The following is a 27018-nucleotide window of genomic DNA, read 5'->3' as shown; positions in this document are numbered from 1 at the left end:
TGCATCAGTTTAGATGTATTTTCATTTCTTTTCTCTATAATTCCTTTATTGAATTTTTTATTTTTGGAAATCTTTCACTATTCTCTTATTTGAGCTAAACCTTCTCTCTCCCCACCCCCATTATTCCCAAATGAATAGCTAGAAGCAAGGCAATAATACACTGGCATTTTAGTTTGCTTATTAAATACATGCACAGAAAATTTAAAAATGAAACAAGTGAGATAGCAGCCTTTTTACCATTTGTCTAATGTCTACTGACTGATGCATAAGCTAAATTATTTACAGTTTGATGCCTCACAAAAGAGAAGCAGATTTGGGTTATTTACTTTTCTGATAAGAAAAACGGATTGAAGTTGCTGTGATATCTTCCTTTGTTAATTTCATATTTGTTCCCTGGTGTACAAAATCTTTTAAAGAACTAATGCAAGTACTCACAGGCTCTTTTGAAATGGCATGGAAGTTGTAAGATTAAACAAAACATGAAAAGGTCTCAAAAATATAAATCAGCAAGGGTTTGATAAAAATAAGTGCTCAGCAGTTGAAAACCTCTAGGATGTTTAATTTGTTTGCTCTCCATTTGGGAGTAGTTCTAGTGAGTTGTGTGTTCTGAATTATTTGAAAATGTGTGTTTGTACAGTATAATGAAAGTAACTGAAAGTGACCATGCTGAAGATCTCCTTCTAATGAGGAGATTAAGACACATGATATGGTTGAAGAGTGAAATTTGCAGCTATGTCACTTAATGAGATCCTTTCTTGAAATATTTCAGTCATTTCTGTTTGTGGAAAGTACAGTGTTTTCACAAGGTGTTTTCTGTCCTTTGTAGATGACAACAACCTGTCTGATGCCATGGCTCCTGTCATTGTAGTCCCTCCACGCAACACCAGCGTGGTAGCAGGGAGCAGTGAAATCACACTGGAATGTGTGGCCAATGCAAGGTATTGTAAATGTAGTAGTAGTTATAATAAGGAACTGTCCTCTGCTAAAATATGAGCAAGAATCTTTTTTTTATTATTATTTCATGGTTGCAATAAGCAAATATAGCATCGCACCTGCTTTGCATGACGATAAGGAATCCATATTACTGGTTTAACATATAGATTATTTCTGGGAAAATAAGGAACTAGACATAATTACTTTCCCACCTTTACTTATGCTGCAACAGACTAAAAAAGAGAAGGCAGAATGAAAAAAGAGAATGTAACATTTGGCCATCAGCAAACACTCCGTAACAGGAGTCCATAACATTAGTGGTTAATCCTATTACTATAATGTTGTCTGTTGAAATGCAAGATGACTGTTCTAGGTTAATATCCTACCTTTCCCATTAACTAAATTATGGAGAGGATCCTCCTATTTTCCTCACCCCACATAAATAAAATGGACATGGCAGAGTATTACAGTTATCTGTTACAGCTGTTCTCAGCTTACAGTGATTACAATTAACTCTTTGTACACATCATAATGTGGAGTGTACATTAAGAATCTCACTAAAGGCTAGAGATTGTTCCTGTTAAAGCCAATGGGAATTTTACCGTTGAGGGTATTGGGAGTAGGATTGAATCCTAAGAGAGGTAAAGTTCTGGTGCCTTCGGATGATAAGAGGTCCAACTAATTTCCTCTCCCTCTGAAGGCACAGATTCTCTTGATACAGTTAGTGCTACCTCTGTAATTGAGTTATAATGAAAGCCCCTCCCATGCAGCTGAGTCCCATAGTAGTATTTATTTGTAATGTCCTTTGCTGAGACAAACCAAATTATTAGCGAATAATTAGCCATGTTTGTTCAGTAGTACATGAGCAACCTGTTCTCTTTATGCATGGCTTTTAAGACCTCAATGTTATATTTGGATTTATTTTTAAGTGCCTAATGCTCAATCTGCCAAGGATATTGGAAAAGTTTAGATGAGTTGTATTCTCTGGGTATTATTGCTGGATATCATTCACTGTAATAATCTGAATGTTTTTTACTCTCCCAGACCTGTTGAGAAACTAAGCATGACCTGGAAGAGAAATGGAATAAAAATAACCAGTGGAATTAGCAGTTTTGGGAGACGTCTCACTATCACCAACCCAACCTCTGCTGACATTGGGATGTATTTCTGTGAGGCAGAGTTAAGAGACAGCACTCTTGAGCCAGAAAGAGCAAAGGCCTTCCTTTCTATAATGGGTAATTCTGAAAGCAGTCTCTTTTATAGTAAAGCAGTGTTTGGTTTCAGGTATAATAGGAAATAGAATTGATATTTTAATATTTCATCGACCTTACATCTGAACCTCTCCTCAGTGAATGGGACAAAAAGGTGAAGTGGGATTTCCTTCTAAATTAATTCTGCAGTTCATCTCCATGAATATAAATTCATTAAACATACTTTTTTTAAAAGCATTGATGTGACTCTGAATGCCTGTGAAACTTAAATTTAATCGTGAAGCTTGGGAAACCCAGTAGTAAAATCCTTATCGTGCAGCTTCCACATCTTGGCTTTTAGCAACATTAAATCCTGATTAACTCCCAACTTGCTTACTTCTAGCTTTAAGATGTCATGTGCCTTTTTTTGCAAGAGGATCTTTTAGGAGAGCTTTTGTATAATGCCTTTTGCAAGTGCTAGTTCTGGGACTAAGGACATTCCCAGGCACATGTGCTGGCAGATGTCAAATGAGAGAGAGAGAGAAGAAAGTTGAACTTCAGTGTTACAAGCCATGTCTGTCTGCTAGGTAGTGTCTGGGCTCTAATATTTAAAGGTGCATTGTTACATTCAGGCTAAGCTTTTAAACTATAGCAGCTTACTAAATGCCCATGAATTTATCCTTTAAATATGGAGCTTTTCTAAGTGTTGGGAACTAAATGAAAGCCTCTCCTAGCATGAGTTTTGAATGTTACAGAAATGTTTCCATTTTGAGTGGATTCAACCTGCTGGCATAAATATGGGAAAATGAGTGTCCCTACACCAGCAAGACCCCTTGCCCCACAGGAGGACTGACCTGTTTCCACCACCATCCTCCTTCTGGGATTCTACCAGGGGAGGGCAGTTTTAATTTCCTCTGGGCATTCCCATAAGAGATTGTGCTATCAGAGACTGCAGTGGATGCCCTGTGCATCACCTAGCAACCATTGCCACATCCTCTCCCTGGCCAGTGCTGCCCACTATTTGAGCTATTGTGGATGTCTTTGGAACACTAGGTGCAGGGGGAGGATGTGTCCTCTTTCTGGTACTTGGTGGAGTTTTCTTCACTGAGCACCCCATATCCATGGGTTCCCTGGCAGAAGCCAGCAAAAACCACAGGGAAATGAAAACACATGCAGGGAAAGCAGCATTTAAAACCACTAGAAAATGCTTGTCCTGTACAGGTTCTGTATTGACATGAAGGAGTTGAGCACTTTACAAAGCTTGGTGGGAAATTTTAAAAGGAAAAGAAAAGAGATACTTTTGAATTACCAGCCAGTGCTGATTCCAGACTCTAGATCTAATCTGATTCTTATCAGATACCAGGACAATGACAGCCATATAAGTATCCTAGATAGGTAGATTATTGCTTTGTCAGTGACACCTTGGCTGTTGATGTTGATCAGAATTGATACATACAGTACTTGTTGCACTTTATAGATAAAACTGAACATAGAATTCTATAAGAATTCTGAAAATGTTATATTGTAGGACTCTAGCATACAGTCTCCATTCTGTAAAAGTGCTTTAAGGCGCCTTATATAAGATGAGAAACAGCTCCTTCCTCTAGCAAGTTGCGTTCAAGGTTCATTTTGTAGCACTCTTTCGCTTTATATTTAGAACTGACTGTATAAACTTTGGTTCCAGCTTCTTTCCTCTATTCAATTTCTTAGAATTATTACCTGGCAGCCTCTCTTCCTTTGAGGAGCAGGGACATATTTCATTTATTTATGATTTTGATTTAAGCACTTTTTTATTCATAAGATTTTATTGTGACTAGTTTAATTTTGCTGCTATGCTGTCAGATCCTGCCTAGTGTAATACTCAAAGCAGCCTCTCAGATAGTGTAAAAGGTATTTAAATATAGTTAGACTAAAACCTGAGAATAAAATCACTGGGGACTCGTATTAAAATGGTGATGCCACCTTTGATTAGTAGCATATTTATTCTCTTATTTTAGATGTTTTATTTATTTCTTAATCAGTTTTAGGGGGCCGTCAGTGAATGAAGTTATGAAAAGAGCCAAGGATGTGAACAAATAGATGAAAGAAAGCAGAAACAAATTGGTTACCAATTACTTTTGTTTTGTCCTGATGGAACAAGACACTCTGGTTTCAGGTGTTTACTCAATGTGTCAGTGTTGCCTGCTACGTTTCTTTATTTATGAGTTTCTTAAACAGCAGGATGGATCTCTAATTCCAAACAGGACGCAGAATCAAGGGATTAGTAGTTAATTCATGAAAGAACTGCTGTTCAACCTCAGAGTTCCAAAATGGAACTGAGCCATTGTTTAATTAGCAAGGGAATGGATTCTGGCGGAAACTTGAGACAAGACACAAATAACAGAGGCTCCTTCTGCTAATGGGATGCTTTCTGAGTTTTATTTGGAGGTGTTTCCCATATTGCTTACATTATTAAAATCTGTTTTAGTAGCACTTACAAGGACTCAAGTATGCCTGTCTTTTTACATGTATAAAATATTTGTAGGATGCACAAATTGATACCACATCACATTATGAGCTGCACTTCTGGGATGAATTTAATGAGCGATCTCATGCTTACAACAAAAAAAATTGTTAATGGAAGAGTTTTGATTTTTAAATTATTATTATGATATTTCAAATGCACATGCTCAGATGATGTAGTGATGAGAGAGTACTTGATGGATGCATACCTGGCTATGTAGACCCTATTGTTACCATTTTGAACAGCAACAAGATAAAAAGATATCATCGAGAACATTAAAAAGATTTAAAACAGACAGAATGTTTTAAAACACATGATTCCCTCCATTCCCGAATCAGTATGTCATGCAACTAAGAGCCTGTTTCAGAGGTGCTGAACATCTCCAGGTCCTGTCGGCTTGTAATAGAAGCCAAGGGAGACTTATGTCGAAGGGTCTATGGTCAACTTAAGCCCCTAGTAGAACCTGCGAGAAGGTTCTTTTTAAAGTACACTTGCGTTGTATGTTAAAATCACACAAAGCATCTGCAAAATCTGAATACACAGTGTATTAGAATAGTGCATTCGTGAGTATAAAGCCTGATAGCCTTTCACTAAACTGCCATTTTTCAGTAAAGGTGGCAAAGCTTCTTCTGACATTTTCATATTGTTCCAGAAAAGATCAGCTGAGGCGGTTCCAAACTCTGGTTTTATTAGCTGCAGTTGTTATAAATTTTTTAAAAGGTAACATGTTCCTCAGTTGGCAGAGTAATAGTTTGGGGAAGATTTGTTGCAGATTAGACAAGAGCATGTTTATTTTACCACTAACCATTTGAAGACTAAGTAATTTAAAGAGTCTTCTCATGACCAAATTCATTTGAAAATGAGCTAATTTTTAAAAATCTTTTACTCCAGGTCTTCAAATTCCTTCAACAACAGTATTTTTAAACTCACTTTTCTATGGGAGAGTCTGATTTCCAGGACTGAGAAAGTGTGGAAAATGAAAATGATTGTACTTTAAAGCAGACAGAGATTGAAAAAAAAATCTGAGCAAAATGAGAGAGAAAGCAGCAGCAATACAAAGACATCAGAATGGTCTTGTGGGACAGAGAACCAGTATAAAATTTAGTGGCACATATAAAGGAATTGAAGAAAATATAATGGAACAGAGGAAAATTACATGATGGAGGATTAATCTTCCTTCAGCATCCTTTCTGTCGCTGGAAGCATTGGACTTTTTCTCTCATTTTTCTTTTCCTTCTTTGTTTTTCCCTTCTGTTTTTTGTTTTTTGTCTGGTTTGGTTTGGGTTTTTTTTTTTGTATCTTAGCTGGGTATGATTATTTCCAAGAATAAGATCCTAGAGGGCAGCATGGACCAAGAGGTAGAAGAGACTTCTAGGCCTGCCCCTTTTGTGCAGGCTTTATCAAATATTATCAGGCATCAAGGGTACGGTATTGTGGGTTCACAGGAGTCAGAGGCCCACCAGAAAACAATTATAAGATTACTACAGAGGCCTGACCTGGCTAGAAGCTGAGATGAACTACAGTTTGGTTTGCAGTCGCAGGTAGGGGGCCCATCATGGCTGCAGCTCAGAGTAAGAAGCAAGGGTACCACAAATGAAGCCTTGAAACCAGCGGAGGGATTTTGGTTAAGGATTTTGTTTTCGCATAGGGGAAATAAAAGTACAGTACATGGCCCTTTCAAGGCAGGGAATTCTGGGAGCTACCTTGAATATAAAAGCCACTTGACTTGTCTAGACTTGGGTTCAGAGGCTTAGAGAGGCAAAACCTTTGGGGAGGTTTCCTAAAGCACCTGGAAAGGGTAGACCTGAGTTATTCCTGGACTTTGCAGACTGTTGAATTGTCTGGAATCCATGTGTCAACCTTCTAAGAATCTCTTTTGCTTTCATTAGTTCATTAGTTTTATTCTTTGATTGGTACCTCTTTCTCCCTTCTTTTATATTTTTTTATGAAGATCTTTCAGATGTGTATTTATTTTATGTATTTAGGCATCTGTCATACATTAAAAATACAATCACGTAAGAAGATATTAGGCTTGTCCCACTCTGGGGACAGAACTGTGTTAGTTACAACCATGCTTGAAGACAATTGTTGCTAACATGGAAAGGGATTTTTCTTGAGACTTACTCTGTCCAAACCACACTAGAGACCAATGAGATAGTCTTTCTATGTCTATAACAGTTCTGCTATGGTTTTCAGACAAAGAAAAGTCCTGGTTCAAGGAAACTGCTATCAAACTTGTGTATGGACATGGGTATATGATATGGTTCTACTCCCAAGAGGGACAGATTCTTATCCATTCACACTTTATACTCTCAAGTTACTTTAAAGCCACCAGTCCCATCTTCTTTTACGGGATGTTCAGTGGCTAATTTAATTTATATTAATATTAGAGACAGGTTCCAAAGCTTAGGACTCAATTTTCTACTCAAATACTCAGGGCTCAATTTCTGACTGCTATAGGAATATTGGCTTGTGGTGGAACCCCTAGGGCTTTTTCTGCTCTTTCTGACTTTATCTTGGATTAGATCATGCATCTCTGATGCAGCTTGAAGGGTGTGTAATGGATGCTGACTGCTGTTTTTAGAATGTTAAAATCACTCGCCATGTAACTCTCTATGTAGGAGAGGTTTGAATAGTATTAGATTTTGCAGGATCCCCAGAGGCTTGTAGGGAGGCTGTTTACAGAATAATGTCAACAGTACATAAAATGCCTCAACAAATATTAAAACTACCTATTTATATTCAGATATCCCATCTTCCTCTTGCTTGTTCTTGCATCTTTGTTTAAGATGGAGCCAATATCTGTACAACTATAGTATCTGAACCCATATTCTTCTGGTCTAATATGCCCTTTTTCATTAAACAACACCCTCTGCTGCCAGGAAGGTGAACCTGGTGATTTCATAGGCCTTTTTTATCTCTTACTTCTGACTCTATAATTAATTTAAATCAGACAATTGGCCTGATCCCAAGATACCACTGCCATCCTCTTGAAACTGGTGTTTCTATGTCTCCTGACTATGACAGTGTAGTTTGGTGGGCATTATAATTTCACCACACATTTCTCCACCTCATTGTCCCTAATATGATGTGTAGCCTGATTTTGGGTGTTTTAGTGATTTGAATGGGTTTATAGGCTCACCAATTGATCTGATCAGAAGATAATGAGGTTCTTGTCCTGGAATCAGGCTCCAGAAGAGTTTTATAGGGACCCTGGGGTGCACAACAGGAAGGTTCACAGTGATAGCTAAATTTGTATAATTTTATAGACTTTTATTAAGATAACATACAATGATAGACACATGACTGATTAAAAGAAAATGAATAATCAAATAGATAATGGCTAGAATTACAGTCTTATTTTAGAGACTTGTGATAGATAGATATCTACGGTATGTGTTGGATTAATATACTCATACCCTTCCCTGATGACCTGGTTGAGAGAGATGTCTGGTTCCTCAACTCTTGAGTAGAGGGGTGAAGTAGGCAATGCTCGAGGGCTAAGAGCTATAAGGCTAAGACTAACACTACAAATAATACTAAGTATAAAGGAAGAACAAAATCTTAACACTAACTAAAAGAAGCTTCAAGAAGGAGTAGCTGACAATCGCCCCAATTAACATGATTTGCCCCTCCTTATACCCTGAGCAATATGGATTCTTCTAGGTCCAAACTTGGATTCTTCACCCCCAAATTAATAGGGTACACTTATTCTATAGGCTGGCAGGTTCGTGCATATAAATGATATATCCACATCCTTTCCAGACGATTCCAGATGGTTCGTTTATCTCACCTTTGTTATTTCTGGCCCTTTTGTGGGTTCTGTGGTGTATCTGTGAAGTTTACCTGGGGCATAATCTGAGACAGCCCCTCCCCCATTTTGATGCCTCCTGACTTATCTAAGGTAAAGTTTATAACCATATGTGTCTTATCCTTTAACTCATCATTACTTATCTGGGCCAAAGGTCCTGAACATATGTATGCTAACTACCTTAGCTTTCATACAGGATATGGCCTGTAAGGTACCTTGCATTACAGCTATAATACTTTAATATGAATCTATAATTCTATTATAATAAAATAACAATACTTAAATCTATAAGGAAATATATATATATATATATATATATATATATATATATATGCAAGCAAGCAGGCTAGTCCTATAGGCTACAGATGAATGCTCATATTCACATATCATGTGATTTAAACAAGTCATTAATCTACATCCTCTAAATGTGCAATAGATTCATGGAGAAATACCAGATACTACTTCAGAACATTATTTGACACAGTGAAACTTCATTGTCACTACCCTGGATGAGCTCCCCCTGGTTGAGACTCATCAGGCTGTTGTACTGAACCCAAACCTTGGGTCCCACATACACTCAGTTTGCTGGGACAGAGCTCAGGCTCTGTTTTGATGGCTCTGGGCCTCTAGGCACACATTCCAGATGCAGAACCTGTGTGTTGGCACTGAGGACCATGTGGTCTAGTTGCCTTGACCCTGAAACTAGAGCCAACTCCCAAACCTCGCTAGTGGCTGTTGCATGCTGTCAGAGTTCCTCCAAAGCTATGGACCCTCCAATTTATTGTTTTCCTCTTCCAGGGACTACATGACAGTATAAGTAAGTAACACTGACTTTTCAAAGGAATTTTTAAACATATCCTTTAATTTTAGGTGGCAGAAAAGATATACAGATCTATGGAAAAACAACAAAATCTGCATGCAGTTTCCTCATCACTCCCAAAAACCCTTTGGGAGTTGGTCAGTATCTTTTCTGGATCCAGGAACCCTCCTTTCTTTCATCATCTGCCCATTCTTAATCTACTTTTATTTCTGGTCTCGCCTCCCCAAATAGCTGGTGAAAGAGCCCTTCTTATATAAAGCTGTTATCCCCTTTGCCAGGTAACCACAATAATTGACCTCAAGTACCTCATCAGGTAACCTCACTTGGAAGAAAAGGTTTCTCTGGGCAGTAGCTAACTCATTTCCCAAGGGAGCATCTATTTGAACAGGAGATCCTCCAGATTAATGATATTTGATTACTCTGACTTGCCCTCTGTCAATGCCTCAAGGAATCCCAGTTCAAGGTGGAAGCTAAAAAGACAACAGGGAAGGCACATTGCAGTTTTACAATCAATGAAATAAAATGGAGTTTGTACTTTGATATAAATACATACAGGCATACACTAATCCATAACACTCAACAAGGCCCATTTCAGAGGGAAATGGATGGCTCAGGAAATAATAATGGAATTTTTTCCTTTTAGGTTGCCAGTTTGAATTTGGTTGTAGGTCTATCACCATCTGATGGCTATTAGTCTCACTGAACACATTTGTGTCACCAAAAACAAAACAAAACAAAACACCATCATCATTGGTTGTCTTGTTGGCAATTAGCAGCTGGAACTTGCATTACATTGGCAAGGAGGTTTAAGGCCCTAATCCAGCAAAGCCACTAAGCACGTAGTTGACAGCTTCAGTGGATTGGGGCCCAAATTATCATTTTCCATGCTGTACCTGTTCTGTAGATAAGCAGAGGCGTTCACTCTCCAAGGCTATAAATCTGGCACATTGTATAGTACTAACAATTCATTTAAGTATGCCTAAAAACACATGTATGTAAATGATTCAGTGTGAGTGGCTAGCAGTTGCATTGATATATTATGTAAGGTTTTTGGCTGCTTATTGTGGGTTCAGTTGTCCAAGGTATTGAGCACTCTATCCTTGGTCTCGCAAAGCAATAAAACATATCATTTTAAACACATGAGTTGTCCTGATTAAGTCAATGAACTACTTTAGTATTGCCAGCCACAATCATTCAAATATCATGCATCAGACCTCCAGAAACGATCAGACTGACTTTAAAATTATGAAATGTTAACAAATAATAAATTCTAGGTTCCTTTTATTTGCCTTCTGGGTTTTGAGCCTTCAGACTTCACATTTTCAGACTTTCCTCCACAACCATGAGGACTAGAAACTTACTCCTTTTTTTAAATGAAAATTGAGATTCTTATGTAATAACATAATTCCAGAACTTTGGACCAAATGTGACAAAATTTGCAAAAAAAAAGTTACAAGAGTTTGCAACTCTGCTACTCTTGTGCTTAAAGTTAAATATGTTCTTCTGCTGGATTACGAAGAGAGTCCTCAGCAACAAATCATGATGTCTATGACCTGCACTGCGAACTTGAGTTAGAAATTGAGGGAGTCTCAATTTTATGTTCAGCTTTCCAATCTGTGATTTAGAGTAATGTATGAAACTTCATATGCAATATATAACATCTTATTATGTGTGTTATCAGTTGTTGTTTCTTTGGGCATTGATGATCAATAAGGTTTACACATTTATATTATTAAAATGTAAGAAATCACATGGACAGGTCAGTTTGCTGGTTTTGCATTGTAGATGAGTTTTCTAGACAATTTCACATTTTTGCCCCCTCATTCTTTGCACAGACTTTGAAAACTGATTTGTTTGACTTTGTTTAAAAGAATATAGAAATATAACATCTGTAATGAGTCCTTAGGGGGATAATGGAGATATCATTTTCTAGTGGTTGGAGCAGAGGAGTGGAGATTGGAGTCCTGAGTTCTAATCATGGTTCTTTTACTGACTTGCTGTGTGGGTGTGGGCATGTCACTTAACCTCTCTGCAAAATGGGGGTAACAACACTTGCTATGCCACTAGGGGTATTGTGAGGAATAGTTAATTAATATTGTAATGTAATATACATTGGAATTATCGTATGATTTTATTCTATTTATGAAAATAAGTAATGTCTTATAGTTAGTACTGTGTGTGCATGTCGGGACCATGGAATTATTTATATGTTGTTGGGATGGGTTTGAGATGTAGACAGACTAAAGCTACTTGGGTCATATTTAATCTACTACATTTTTTTCTCAAAATACTTGTATTCTTCAAGAAGAAAATGCATGTAACTTTCTGTTGCAGGCAAATCATAACCTCTTTTCTGTATTTTCCACTCTTTTAAGAGGCAGTCAGTGCAGGGAATTTGTGCTTAGTTATGCTATGATAGAATTGTAGTTATAATCAAATAAAATGCTTCTGAAAACAGTACTCAGATGATAATCACATTAGAGTATAGCAGTTTTTAGTTACCATGATAATCATTGCAACCTTAATGCCTGTGGGATTTTGACATGATACTCTTGAATTGTTATGCTGCATAGAAAAGTAGTTACATGACAGTGTATTCTACAATCCCAAAAGTCTAGTCTTTGTTTAATGCAATCTATGATGTCTTTTGTTTAGGCCTAATGAGAAACTGTTGGTTTTATTAGTTATTACTACACGTTAAATTAAAGCATTAAATCTGTTTGCTTTTGACGAATGAAATTGTTAGGGTTGGGGTTTTTTTTAATATACTGTGCTTACCTTCTGATATAGGGTCACTGACATGATATGGCACTTTATTTGACATGCTTCATGACTTCAGGAGTAGGTGGTAGATACTGTAGCAGCTATTCTCTAAAATACTGTGCTGTAAATATAAACTTTTATGAACCTCTTGGGATGGCCCTTCTAAACAGAGAATTAAAACATTCCATGATTCAAACCTATAAAATGAAAAGTAGCCCCTGTATTGAGTATTAATTTGCAGCGTGAAACCCTAAATATAAATTGGCATTGGCTTAGCTATCTTTGACATTCATATTCATCATAGCAAAAAAAACCCAAACAAACATAATCCCCAAACAGGAGACAAACTAGGTAGTTTGTATTACACTATATTAGGTACCGCATTCGTGAGGAAACTATATTAAAGCCTTTAAATCAACCTCAGTTTTAATTTTGTTGTTGTTTATTTCCTTTCTGTTCTAAGAGCCGCCCTATTTCACTACTGAGCCTGAGAATCGAATTTTGGCTGAGGTGGAGAAAACAGTGGACCTCTTATGCCAGGCAATGGGTGAGTGCACAGTATATGAAATATAGGAAGCTGCTTAACAAGTGTACAAGCTTGGAAAAAACTCTGTTGAATAAAGCACCCAATATCAATTCCTAACATTTTGGGGCAGGTTTCAATGGAGCTATTACATTTTACTACAGCTGAGGAGTTGCCCCTTCGCCTTTAGTTACTTTGCCTTTACAAAATGAGGCTGTTCTTTTTGGGTTTTTTTTTTTTTTTGTATGTGTGGTACAAGTAAGTGGATTTTTGGTATAAGATCTGGGTAACATTAATGATGCTTGTCTGCTGAGCAAAATAGCCTCTGCTCCTTTTCCTCATGTTCCGTGCTTTAGAGGATATTTTCTACAATTGTAGTTGGCTAAAAAGGATTAGTGTCTTGAGCCAGTAAATTAACTGAAGTAAAACAGTGACTTTGGGACTCATAACTAGGGACGCCAAGAAACAATCAATAATTTCAATACTTAAACTTCCTTGTTTCTGAAAATTATGGCACCTTTATACTGAGTAGAAATGTCAGTTGCACTTATGTCCAAGTGTAGTTACACTTCTATAGCAGCACTCTTTCTTTCAGTTTTTAATTGGAAGGTGTTTTAATGCCATAAAAACCTTCAAGATATTTATAACTGGACTTAAAATGAAATGCTTTTTTTAGATACAGTTCCAAAGAAGCACACACTACTACGTTAGCTCTCTAATTAAAAAATAGGAAGCATCATAATCCAGAGATTAGAACAGTGAGCTGCAAGTTTCTAACCCTGGATAGTGTGTTCAGCTCTGCCACTGAATTAACTTGTGACATTGACAAGTCATTTAGCCTCTCAGTGCCTCAGGTTCCCCATCCGTAAATGGGGATAATAGTGCACACCCCGTAAAATGCCTTGAGATGCTGGGATGAGAGGTGCTATATGTGCAAAGTACTGTTATTAAAACAGTTATATGCACAAGATCACTGTGAATTGTTAACTATAAATCATTGACTATTTCAAATACCACCTTTCCTAACATCAGCTGTTTTGGACAATATACATATTCTTTATAAAAGGTTGTTGTTGTTTCCATTCCCACTAATTCACCCTCTGTGTCAAATAAGGTGGTGCTCAGTGCTATCAATTCATATTGTGGTAAATATATAGGGATTTTCTGTTATCCAGATGAGATTCTGACCCAAGTAGCTGTTTTTCTTTAAATCACACCATTAGTAAAACTGGCGATAATAATATTTTTCTGAGATTTGTCAAGAATATAGCAAGCAAATAACTTGCTCCCCAGCCTGTGGACTCTCTCCCTTGCCCAATGGGAAAACTGCTTGTCAACCCCAACTGCTTGTCAACTATTAAAAGAAAAAAATTCCTTGAGGGGTCATGGATACCACATGGTGCTTTCTGACTTCTCCTTCCAAATCTACTCCTACTTCGATTTAGCTCCCAAGGGAACTAGTGGGGCATTCCTAAACACTGTTATGGCCTGGGTCCTGTTTGTGTAGTTGAATCCTCTTATAGCCAAATCAATTACTATACCTTCAGTGTGGATACAATTCATGGATGGATGGAGGGGCCACAGAAGTGGTGTTGGTTAGCTGCATAACAGGCGTGCAGAGGGACTCCTGGTTGCAAGCCAGCTGAATATAAATTAGGAAAGAGCAGGGATTAGTGGCGGAGGAGTGATTGGGGGGGCACTTGATCTGTGATTACACAGATCGAGCAGCCACAAATCCTTAAAAAGAGGTTGCTGCTCCTATTCCAGCACAGCAGCTGGAATACTAGTACTGGAGGAGCTGCAATGCTGCTCTGTGCCTTTGCCACAAGTAGCAAGGTGGATTTGATTTCCTCCAGCCCCTGTGGAGTTCTCTGCACAAAGCCCATTTACTCAGCCTTTGCGCACGGTGAGTGTGTGAGAGGCAGATTAATTTCACAGAGTAAGAAGAGATTAACTATAAATAAAATTGCAACTTGCAAAGACTAGATTTTTAGTTACTAATAAATGGAGTTTCAGTATGCTCAACTGTATTGTACCCAGGCTTTGGTGTATATCTCTCAGCAACCATTGGTGCTTTCTGTATTTTCAGTGTACTTTCTTTATCCAGTTCCTTATTTGCTTATAGAAAGTAGGGAGCTGCAGGCAGCTTTGATGGTGTCATGGGAATGCAGTTAATTGGACTACAGTTCTACCTATGTAGACAAGTAGATGGAAGGATACATGTGGAACACCTCAGTAGCCCCCTGGGAGATGGTGTGGCTATAAAAAATAAATAACAGAAATAATAATACATACTTCTGTAAAGGCTTTAATCCAAGTCCTCAAATCACTTACAATTGCTAAAGATTCAGAACGTGGCTGTGAGGTAGTTAAAGAGTGTTAGCCCTATTTACAAGCGGGGAAACTTAGCCACTGATTGTTTAAATTTCTTGCCCAAGGTCATATAGTGAGTGGCAAAACCAGGAATAAAGCCCAACTTTCCTGGCTCCCAGTCTCCACTCTAACCATTAGATTAATTCTCTAATCTTAGTAGAGTGCTTTGAAAAATGTATAGCACTCTCTAAACACTAAGTATAATGATAATTTTATTTTATGAATCTTTAGATCACACTGCATCCCCTCAGACAGCAAGGTATGACCAAGGGTTGGCAAAATGCCTATGTGGAAGAATAAAGATCTTTAAAATGTTTCCTTCTCTAGATTTTCCATTAGAAAGAATTAGGGAGAAATAAAGATAAAATTCATAATTGTTTTTGCTATTTTTAAAATTATCATGGCAAAATAAAAAAGGGGAATTTTGTACAACTTTAGAGGCAGTTGTCTCTGGGGAGATCACTAAAAGCCCAAGTGAATGTCACGGGCAGCCTCCAAAATGCTTAGATTAGATCCTTGTTTATTCATATGAGATAAGATTCATAACTGTGGAGTAGGGGAAGATCTCCATGGCTGAAATGTAGGAAAATAAAGAGATGGTAATATTCAGTTTGTCAGCTGAGTTAGTGATAGAAAGGTGTATTTCACAGTGATTATAGGGATTAGGATGTTTTGCTAATATTTTAGGTGGGAGAAGATTTGAGGAATGACCCTAATGTTAAAGGCTTGTGTCAAAGTATTGAATGCCAGGTTTCATTATCTGAGTGCCTATCAAATCTAATGTGTGGGAAAATTGATTTGCTATTATTTAAACTTGAAATAATTTCCAGCCTTTTCCATATCAGGAAGACTATTCCATTCTATTTCATCATAACTCTGTGATAATGTGTATTTGCCCACAGGGATTTTCAAGAGATGAATAACACACTGAGAATTCTGAACATTAGCATTTACACTAATTTTGTATATGGGCTGTTGAAATTGTATATGAAATTGAAATTGTGTCTGTTGCATGGTGGTACATTGCATCTATTCCATATCAAACCCCACACACTGTGAACAGTGGATTTCTTTCTGAGATGATTACTGGTTTCAGAGGTGATTTTGGTAACTGATGCATGTTTGTATAAATAACATTTAGGATGAATCAAATATTTTTTTCTGCCACGTCTTATTTTATTTGTATATTTTTATTGGAGTAAATATAACTTTTCCACACCCAGAGAATGAGTAAAATTGAAAGGAGACACAAATGGATATGTTATGTCATATTACTAAATGTTGGGATTTTTAAAATGATGGTAATACTGTGTGCTTCCATAGTGCCTCCCATCTAAGGATCTCAAAGCCTACTAACATTAGGGTGAAATTCACTGTCCGCACAAGAGTCAATGCATCACTTGGGCCACACATTCTAAGGGCTTAAATGGTGCAAAGGCCCTTCACAAGGGTAAATTTCACTCATTAAGGAATTAAACCTCACAGCTGGCTGGTGATGAAGGTAGCGATTATCCTCACTTTACAAATATGAGACACAGGTTACCTGATTTTCAGAGGTGATGAGCAACCTCAGTTCCCACTGACTACTTCAGTTGCCTAGATATTTTTGTGATGGGTGCATTAGAGATATATAAGGTAGTCAGATGATAGACACAGACTGTAATGGGATCTGCAAACACCATACTGAGCATAAACAAAGTCTCTCCTGTTTACAAGCCAATAGCCTCATCATACCCCCATGCAGCTGCCAGGGCTGCCAATCATGGAGGCAAGCGCCCACAGCTGCAACCAAAGAGAAAACAAGGCCTGCTATAAAGGGGAGAATACAGCATTGGAAGAGGAGGCAGAAAGGCCTGGGTAGCAAAGAGATGACAATGGTAACCCACAGTGCTGCTAAGAAAACAGGCAGGAGATGGCAAGCCCCAAAAGTGAAGGGCTGATAGACTTAATTGGAGGTGAGGGTCTGGGAACTGAGCTGACTAAACAAACTAAGGAGGGCCAGTCAGGAGAAGTAGAGACCCCCTTGAAAGAACACATCAGGCGGCAGTAATTGACCTTAGAGGCAGTCAGTGGATCAGATCCTGGACTGTGTTCCAGCTGAGCTTGTATGCTCAACACAGCTTGTGGTGGAGACTAGGGGAAGCCAATATAGCTTAAGCCTTTATGCCCTCCTAATCTTGGGGTCATCCAGCTCCATCATAAAGTAAAGCAACTTTATGGCTGCTTTACTTTAGGTTCTTTAAGGGCTGTTCAGGAAGAGCCAAGGACTGCTGGGGTGTGAGGACAATGTAGGGGTCATGATGGGAGTGGTATAGGAGCTTCTATGGTTACCCTACACCACTGGAGGATTCTTCCAGGAAGAGATCCTCCACTGGCCCCAACTGCTGAAGTTACAGCCACTTTTTTGCAGCAGGCTGGTGTGAAGTGGCTGCAGTATGAGTGAAAAGCTGTGCTGGTGTGTGTATAAAATGTACACACAGCAGAAAAGTAACACTCAGTGTGAGGAGTCACTTCTAAGGTGGGAGATTTGTTTATGTTTTGCTTTGCATTATGCACAAATTTTTCAACCACGTGTGAAGTAGAAAATGAATCAAAATAAATGACAATTTGAAAACAGTCTTACTGAATTCAACATGCTGTTTGCACATTACTGCTTAAAGATATACTGCCAGTTGTGATGGAAAGGGTTGTTATTTTAAGAATTAAAATACCTGTTAGTCACTTCAGCATTTCATTGCTACTGTGTAATTTGCCATTTTCTCTTAATTTTGACAACTTGACTATAGCAGGGTATAACATTCCTATTCAGGATGGAACTACGCTGTAGAAATTGCGATGTCACAGCATTGCTAGTGTTTACTTTTACAGGATTTTGGTTTTTAATCTAAAATTTTCATTTAGATCGTATTCTCAAAGTGAAGTATGATTATGGTGAGGAAAACATGATCATGTTCTCAACACTTTATCATTATTTGCTGGTTTTGTCATCACACTTTCTACAATATATTATTGTCACTGATAATGTGATCTATATTCACCATTGATCAAACAGTGCCTTTGTACCAAATATATGTTTTGGGGGAGGGGAAGCAGGATACAGAGGGCTCAATTTGTGCTCAGATATTTGAATATAATATTGCTGTGTCCTCTGATTGTACAGAATATGCAGTGATCTGCAAAGAATAATAGCGAATTGGTTTGTTCGATATGTAGGAGTTCCTGTTCCCACTTTAGCCTGGTATAAGGATTCCATTCCTATCAACAAGCTACAGAATCCTCGTTACAAAGTGCTAACGAATGAGGGGCTGCAGATCCAAAGACTTCATCCTGATGACTCTGGAATCTTTCAGTGTTTTGCCAGTAACAAAGCTGGAGAAATACAGACTCACACCTACTTGGATGTAACCAGTGAGTAAGGAACTACTGTAATGATTAATTAGAGCAATGTTCCAATTTCAACTAACTGATTGAAGGGCCACAACCATTTGTATAGACTTCTGTACAGCTTTGTGGGTGCAATGGATTGAATGGAAACCTATAGAGGCGTCACCTGCACTCCCATCTCCTTGTAAGTGTTATAGGGCTAATGCATTCACAAAAATATACATTTAGGGCCTGATCCAAAGCCCACTGAAGTCTATGGAAAGACTTTCACTGACATCAATGGGTCAGGCCCTCATTGCTACATTTTTAAAAAAAGAGAAATTGGGGGGGAAATTGGCATCTCTCTCTTCCTTTTAGTTTTATAATTGAGTTTTACTATTATAATGCTTTGTATAATTCAAGCTATTGTTTTATGATTGTGTTGGATGACACTGTAGGTAGATTTTGCTAGGAAAAAAAATACACAAAGTCAGAAGTTCCAAGTTAACTTGATTTTTACTGTTGAAAAATATATTTAAGTGTAGTTATGCAATCACTTTGCCCTTGGTGGAAAAATTCCATGGTTGCCAATGTAATGCTAACATTTTTTTTTTAAAGCTTAACGACAGTATACAAGTACTGACCAGAAGTCTTTGGGCTTTAGAAAACAGATCTGCAACAGTTCGATATCTCTGCAGGAAGCTGCAGTAAAAAATGTAATAAAATGCAACTAGGGGAAAATAAGAGAGACAGAAATGTAGACAATGTCTTGAATGAGAATTGGATTCAAACTATCTTTGGCTGACATTTAACTTTGAAAGCGAATGTCATTCTCAAGTTGCTTTTCATCTTAAAGAACTCTGTCTTATGAAGTTGAAAGCAAATAATTTTGTTTATCTAGATTTCTCTACTTCCCCCAAAACACTAATTTCACACATTTCCACTTTTATCATTAAAACCTCTTGCTTGTACTTGTAGAAGCACTGATAGATTTTATTTTCCATTTAGGTAATAAACTGAGTTAGAGCATTCCTAGGAGATGAATAATGAAAGGTTACAGTCACTGCTGAAAGGTTTTCATTTATTATCGTCATGTCCTTCTCCACGATCAGCTCTATAAAAGTGGAAGTAAAACACTCCAGGGTGGTAGTTAAGGATTGTTTTGATAGGAGATCCAATGAATATTTTTACAATTTTGACTCCAGATATGACACCAACATTTACCCAACCTCCAATGGACACTACTGTTACAGAAGGGATGACTGCTGTATTAACCTGTGAGGTTACTGGGGCTCCAAAACCTGCCATCACATGGAAAAGAGGTAAACACTTATTCTGTTGTGAAACCATAGTAATTCCTGCTCTGTTTTCCCCTTCAGTACTTTGGGAGAGTCCATTCACATGCACTTCTCAATTTTCTCTAGTTTATTCTGCGCAAGAAGAGATGCGGGTGGGTGGGTGTGCACACCCGTATGCCTTGTGTGGGTTGTTACTTAATCTTTTTGGAATTTCATCGCTTAATTCTTGCAGTGCAAATAAGAAGAGTTATGCTGTTTCTTCCTATGTTTCAGGGAACCAGGTCTTAGCCAGCGGCTCTGTTCGGATTCCCAGGTTCATTCTTCTTGAATCTGGTGGGCTCCAAATTACTCCTGTCTTCCTCCAGGATGCTGGCAATTATACCTGCTATTCAGTCAACTCTGAAGGAGCCTTGAATGCTTTTGCTATCCTGACAGTCTGGAGTAAGGATAATGCTTTATTTTAAATCTAACATTAATCAAGGATTAATCAGTTTTTGGTGTGCACTCAGGAAATTGTCAAACTATTATACAGTTCCATTTAATAGAAAAACTTGTATAAATTAACAGGAATAATGTGTCTATTTAAAGAAATCTATCATATCCTTTTTTGTGAAAGGATGGATATAAATTTTGTATATTTGGACAGATATCCAGAATGTTTTTGTGAAAGAAACTGAAATGTAATGAAGAATTAGAGTGACTCTGATCTCACTCACACAAGTTTTATACTTGTGTAATTTCATTGGAGCCGATTATCTGGCCGTGCAAAGCAACCTTAAAGCTGGCAGAGCTGGTCACTTAAGGATTCCCCCTACCTAGAGGAACCTTCAAATGGTATAGAACAGCCATCATAGCTTCTGTGCCACCAACTCCCTGACTGCTGCCATTGAAGAGGGGGCATGACTATAGAGTTAAGAGATCCCTTGCTGACAGTAACAGTTGCTGACAGCCAATGCAAAATACATCAGGCTTCAACTGCTTTAAATTGGTTTAGGGATCAGCCTCTCACTGATCAGGCTCAGGTTTGGCTTCCCCTCCACTACTACTTGGATTTATACTGAGTAATCTCTTAGCTGGTGTAGAGAGTCTGACCCACTGACTTTACCTGAGTTACTGCTGGTATATGGGAGATGAGATACAAGCCCAGTGTGGGTAATCCAAGGAAAAGAAGTTAAAGAAGGAAGGGTTAATATGAAGCCATTAACAACAGAAAAAAAATCATGTGTTGAGAATAAAAATCCCTTTTATAAAAAAGTATATTGGTCTCCTTACCTTCTCTCTCTTGGAAGTGCAGCCTAGGGACTTATTATCCTTGTTGTGGATAGTGCATATCTGACATCTATTCATCCCCAAAATAATGTAACCATTCTACCGTATGATCTTGAGGATACCTGTGGAATGTACTGGCAATAAATGTAACATAAGACACAGTTGTCATATGGATATCATATTGATATCTTTCTGACTATGCACATGGTGTAATATTAGGATGTGTACTGCTTGGTATTCAGGTGTATGTAATGGAGCACAGCCAGTCATTCATTTCTCAATGGATTTAAATATGTATTATAGATAGGGTCCCTGTTCTTTTTTCTCTTGCCAAATATCTTTGATTGAATGTAACCACACAGTACATGTACAGCAGTGAGAACTGCATTACAGAGCTAACAAGTGTACACAGGTACAGCAGAAATACTGACATAGTACATGATATTGATAATATTAGACCTAATAATGATTTCAGTGTAATAGCTATGTTGGCCCCAAGATATTAGAGAGACAAGGTGGGTGAGATAATATCTTTTACTAGACCAACCTCTGTAGGTAAAATAGAGAAATTTTTGAGCTTACACAAAAGAGAAGAGCTTTGAGTAAGCTCGAAAGCTTGTCTTTTTCACCTACACAGGCTCTTCTCTTTTGTGTAAACTTGTAAGTTTGTCTCTCACCAGTAGAAGTTGGTCCAATAAAAGATATCGTCTCTCTAATAGTATGATATCTCTAGTTATACAGATCTGAGTCAGTTGACCATCTCTTCTTGTTCACCTGTGATTTCTCATTTGTTATGGGTTATCCTCTCTGCTGGAATTTGGGACTGCATTCCTTTTATCCACCCATCTTACATACTTGTACTATCTGTCTACCTGCTTCAGTTGATGCTATGACCCGCCACCACCTCTTTGCTAAGCATAATAGAGGTCTTTCATATTTGATATAGTTGCTATAGTTACATGCAATTATTGTGTTCCGTGTCTCCAGAGGTTTTTGAAGATGTTTTCCCAAATGTTGAAAAAACATCTCCTTTTTCTTATGAGGAACGTTCATGGTCCTTGAAATTACTCCCCATCCATCTTCATTGCATAGGTTTGATGGGACAAGGTGCTATTTACATTTTTCTGTTTCTGAATAATTTTTAGAGTATCTTCTTCCCTTGCGCACAGTTTTTTCACTCCAAACAGAATGCAATATATTATTATTTACTTATGGCACCATAGATGTTCTTGATGCTTTCTGACTTTGGGGTTGCCAGTAACTGGTTGCAGTAAGGATAGCCAATAACATTTAGTACTCCTCTAGCACTTTTCATATTCAAGGCACTGCCCACAGATTAATTTACTAAAAACTGCTCCTGCTGGTGCCCTCTGCTGCTTCTCTAAAGTCTCTCCAACCCACACTTAGGACCTCACCTTTACACAGTTACATTAGATGAAGTCGTAAGAATGTGTCCTGCCTGTTCAACTTAATCACTGGGCAACTTTCCATATGCCCTATAGAGAGCTTCTAGGGTGACTAGATGTCCCAATTTTATAGGGACAGTCCCGATATTCAGGGCTTTGTCTTATACAGGTGCCTATTGCCCTCCCCATCCCCTGACCCAATTTTTCACACTTGCTATTTGGCCACCCTAAAAGCTTCACACTTTCACATGCCCATTGCTAGAGGGAAAGAAAGCTTCTTGCCCTGAATGACAAATAACTTATTCATTGGCCTTTGAGAGAGACAAGATAAAAGTATGTAATTTTACCTGAATGGTGACTTCTGTTATTTTCAGATCGTACTTTTATTGTTCACCCTCCTGAAGACAGCACTGTTATTAAGGGAACCACAGCCACTCTACAATGTGAAGCAACTCATGACCCTAGAATTTCAATCAGGTTGGTGGTGTCCATTATTGTTTGTGTGGCTTATCTGAACTTAATTTTACAAACTATCAGAATGTCGTTAGGTGAGAAGTTTCAGGACCCTAGATTTCAGCTTCAAATCCCTGATTACCTCATCATAAGATTGTAGAGTGCATCGTTAATCACATAAATCCCATTTTCTACTTCAGTCTTATGTATTATTTACAATGAGCCATGTTCCATTTCATGACTTCAATACAGTCTTCCATGGTTTTACTGTCAAGGTTAATACACTATCAATAAAAGCTACTTGTCAAAAGCTGATACTTAATGAGAGTAAAACCCAAAGGGATCAAATAGGACTTCTGAAGTGTTTATATTGGGGCTGCTGAAACTCCATGAGGGGGGCTTCCCACTTTCTCTGAAACACTTTAATAACTAAGGGCTAAATTCTCATCTAACTTAACCCTGTGTAATAGAGAGCAGAACTTGGCTCTAAACTAATAAATCTGCAGACAGGATTTAGAGGAAGCTTACCACTTTTAACAAAACAATAGCATTAAAATGTGCACAGTTTAAAGGCACCACAAAGGAATGAAAAAGGTTATTTATTGCTCTGAGAATTGTTTTGGAAAATGTTAGACATTGCAGAGAATGTATAAATAAATTACGTAAACATTCTTAGACCATACTTGATTGTAGGGCTGTGGGCTATATAAACACATTTCGTATTTCTGAATGTGTAGCTGTATACATGATTTAAATCTGCACACGTGACTAGATCCTCTGGCATGGCAGCCACTTTGCATTGTGTTACTGGTGTAATCTGCTGCTATATGTGGTGTGACTAAAGGCTTTACCAGCATCTGTTAAAGGCTTTACCAGCATCTGTTAAAGATTCACTCATAATTTTGCCACTCATGAGTAATGTACTCCTTCCACATATCCCATCATCTATATAATGGTTGTGTGTATCAAATTTTCTTTCTGCTCACTGGTCTAAGATTAGGGGTTGGAAAAGTTTATAGGTCCTGAAAATATTTGTAGTGGTCTATCAGTTTAGCACCATTTTTACTGTAGAATTTTAGCAGCAGATATCGCCTTATTGTTCAAATCTTTCTGAGCTTTCTTAGTTGTACTTGTTAACATTTTGAAACATTGTGACATCCAGGTATGTTTGGAAGAAGGACAGCGTTGTTATAAACCCATCTAGCACTTCCAGAGTTACAGTAGAGAAAGGTGGTACCCTCGTTATTAGCCAGACCTGGTCAGGTGATATTGGAGACTACACCTGTGGGGTTATTTCTTTTGGAGGAAATGATTCCAGAAAGGCTCGACTAGAAGTGATGTAAGTATTCCAGCTGTCTGGCTTTTGATGGCGCACATTTGCTCTTTTAATTCTCTTGAACGTTTTTGTGCTGTTTCTTTTTATTGTTTTTTAAGAAAAAGTAAAGCCAGTTCTTTTTGCTAATGACATGGCCTTAAGAAATCCTCGGTTTTGTGTTTGCATGCCACAGTGCGTGGACTGTGAGCCACCATGTATGGACGCGTGTGCGTGTTGTAGATGTTTAACAAATAGCAATAATAATAGCTCAGGTACAGGATCAAGGTTATTAAATGCGCGTCTCCCAATTTTGTCTTTTTCTTTCCTTAAAACTCAACAGATCTCAGAATAGTTGGTCTCTGAGCAAGCATTTTTTATTCTCCTGCTTCCTTTGCATTTCTAAATTTTCAGACAAAGTTTCCTCAACTTCATGCATTTCACTATTCTTAATGATAGTGTAAAAAGTCCTTTAAAGTGCAGTTCTCTTCTGAAAAAGGACTGTAAGAAAGGCATTCTGGGACTCTGTATTTTCTGTCTCTATCACTTTAGATCAAATGTGATCAGTTTCCTATCTGCCAGCTCAGCATATTCAGGGTGTGGTCTGAAAATCAAACTGTTTTATGGCTTGTACATCATCAGCAATAATAGTCAAATATTTTTCAGTCCAAATTCTGCCTTCATTTTTTTCCTGTGTAACCTCATTGGAGCAAATTTTGCTTTCACTTACATCAATCTAAATCCAGAGTAACTTCACTGAAGTCAGTGGAGTATACAAGTGTAACTGAGCAGAATTTAGCCCATTATCTTCATTAAGGACAGAATTTGGCCCTGACATTAGTATTTAATTAACAACTTTGATGATGATGTGTGAGCCAGAATAGAACATCCTTCACTCACCCTTAGCTGTGTTGACTCTAACAGGAGTAAAATGCAATAGAATTGTATTGATCTCGCTCAGATCAGAAGCTATGACACTGATATATGTATAGAGCATATCTGTTGAGTATGAAGGTAATGTTTTATGTAGTCATTTTTCTGAGTTAAACTGCATTTTAATGTAACTAAAATAACACCTGTTTCTGTGGTTACTCCTGATCTTCTATTAGAGAAGATTCTTGTGATTCCTTTTACCTCCTGGCAGTGTATTGTGTTCACTTCTGAGATTTGCTACAGGGAGCTCAATTTTATACAGCATTACTCTCTGTGTCAAAGCTAAATCCGTTGCCCATTTTGAGAGAGCAGTTATACATTCTCTTGTTAATTAAGCACTCCTCAGCTCTCCTCTTGGAATGCATTTCTACTGCTGGTTGGTCTCCAAGAGTAGGAATTTTTTTAAGACACATATTACCTCTACACAACCATATTCACTTTCCATTTATCCAGATTTCTTTGGGACCTTTGTGGGCTTTGGCAATGTGGCAATGTGTGTGATGTTTTTTTCTTTTTTTCTTGCTTTTTCGTTTGTTTTTTGTTTTTAAAGTGGTTAGGCATTGGGGAGGAAAGCTGCCCCCATCTTTATAATGCAGCTTTGAAGCCAAGATACAAATGTGCGTTGACTTGTTCACGCTTCTAGGTGTTAAGTAGTTTGAATAGTTCTCAAGTCTGCTCAGCAAAAGGCAGCCCCTTATTTTGTGTTCTGGACAGCTGCACAACTGATGCATTCATCCCTAGTGGACGGCAGGTGGTGTAATGTCACTGCTCACCTCTGAGGGTTTATCAGTGGACATAAGTGTTACACTCCACAGGACTTGGTTAGAGGAAGTTACTTGAAAGAGGCACATCTCTCAAAGTGTTCTGTGCCTGTCCCTGCCTGCATCCCTGCTCACTTTCTACTCTGCTGGGTGGTTTTGGGTCCCTATGCTGAGTGGAGGTTGTGGTATGCCACTGGCCCTCTGTCTCCACTCCTGGGGGATATTCAGCTACTGATAGCCTATACCCTGGTTTCTGCCACAAGAATCCAGGGAATGGGTCTGACTCAGTTTGTTTAGAGAACTCCAGTAACTGGCAAGTCATTCATTTATACTTTTAAATTGTAACATTTTATCTCCATGACGTAAGAGTATTGCAAGAACACAAAGGAATGCTATGTTTTTGACAACTCACATTATTATTATTATTTGGCTCAGTAGCACAAATCCACAAAAAATATAGACATAATACAGTGGAAGTCAAATCAAGAAGAAAATACATTGAAAGGAAATACTTGAAGTAAAATTTAAATTAAATACTAGCCACTGTCTGCATGACAGATCTATGCAATTCCCTGTTCTCACAAGTAACTCTTGTGGAGAATATTAACAAACATTGGATGTACATTCTCATCTGTGAGCACTCACAGCAGTGGCTTTGGCCAAATACTCAGGCCAAAGAGAGGCTCTCAATCAGTTACAGCCTTGAGTATCATAGCTTAGTTAACTTTGTCAATCTGCCAACACTAGATGAGTTGCCGCCTTCCTTACCCCAGACACCTGGGTATCTTTCCTCTGCCTCTGGGTAATTAGAGGGATATTTTCTAAGTGTCAGGATCCCAACACAGGCATTCAGGGCCAAGGGTTAGAGCAGGGGCAAATCTGAGTTTAGCAATAGCCTAGGAGTTCATAGTAAGGTCCAAACCAGGGTCAATACCAAGGGTCAGACTCTGAGTCAGGTTTTAGGGTCCGAGACAGGAAGTAAAGTCCAAACCAAGCTGAGGTCAAGCCAGGAATTTGAGACCAAGGAGCAGGCACAGTCATGGTAACTACAGACAGTCTGTTGCCTGGCCATTTCCTGGAACACCCCTTGGGTTTATATAGGGCACAGAGTCAATCAGGAGCCATGAGGCTACTGTCAAACCCTTGAGGCAGAACTTCCCATGTCTATGTCCACAGTGGATCAGGGGAAATGAAGTGCAGGGTGGTTACAGCTGCCAATGGGTGACAGCCCTGAGATGTAAGGTGCCTGGTATCTCTACAGGCCTGGGTTCTAGACCCATGGGGATTTACACTGAGGTATAAAAAAT

The 27018-nt window shown here is 38.2% G+C and overlaps 1 protein-coding gene across 3 annotated transcripts in view; it reads left to right on the top strand.

The window, feature by feature from the left end:
* The window catches only part of SDK1 (sidekick cell adhesion molecule 1), a 640423-nt gene that overhangs the window by 446319 nt on the left and 167086 nt on the right, over positions 1-27018 (top strand). For 2 of the 3 annotated variants that reach the window (XM_067550832.1, XM_067550831.1), the window contains exons 1-6: positions 16765-16871; positions 18130-18324; positions 19485-19601; positions 19851-20018; positions 22627-22729; positions 23868-24044. In XM_067550832.1, the coding sequence (XP_067406933.1) occupies positions 16829-16871; positions 18130-18324; positions 19485-19601; positions 19851-20018; positions 22627-22729; positions 23868-24044 (803 nt within the window). In that variant the 5' untranslated portion in view covers positions 16765-16828. Of the gene's footprint in view, positions 1-826; positions 939-1977; positions 2169-12483; positions 12568-16764; positions 16872-18129; positions 18325-19484; positions 19602-19850; positions 20019-22626; positions 22730-23867; positions 24045-27018 lie in introns of those variants that run through there. The other variant, XM_067550834.1, reaches the window with a different exon arrangement.

Source organism: Emydura macquarii, unplaced genomic scaffold (assembly GCF_026122565.2).
Source record: "Emydura macquarii macquarii isolate MOO-44397 ecotype Brisbane River unplaced genomic scaffold, CSIRO-AGI_Emac_v2 contig_1348, whole genome shotgun sequence".
Classification (NCBI taxonomy): Eukaryota; Metazoa; Chordata; order Testudines; family Chelidae; genus Emydura; species Emydura macquarii.
Note: the sequence above shows the minus strand (reverse complement) of the source record. Positions and strands in the feature narration are given on the sequence as shown.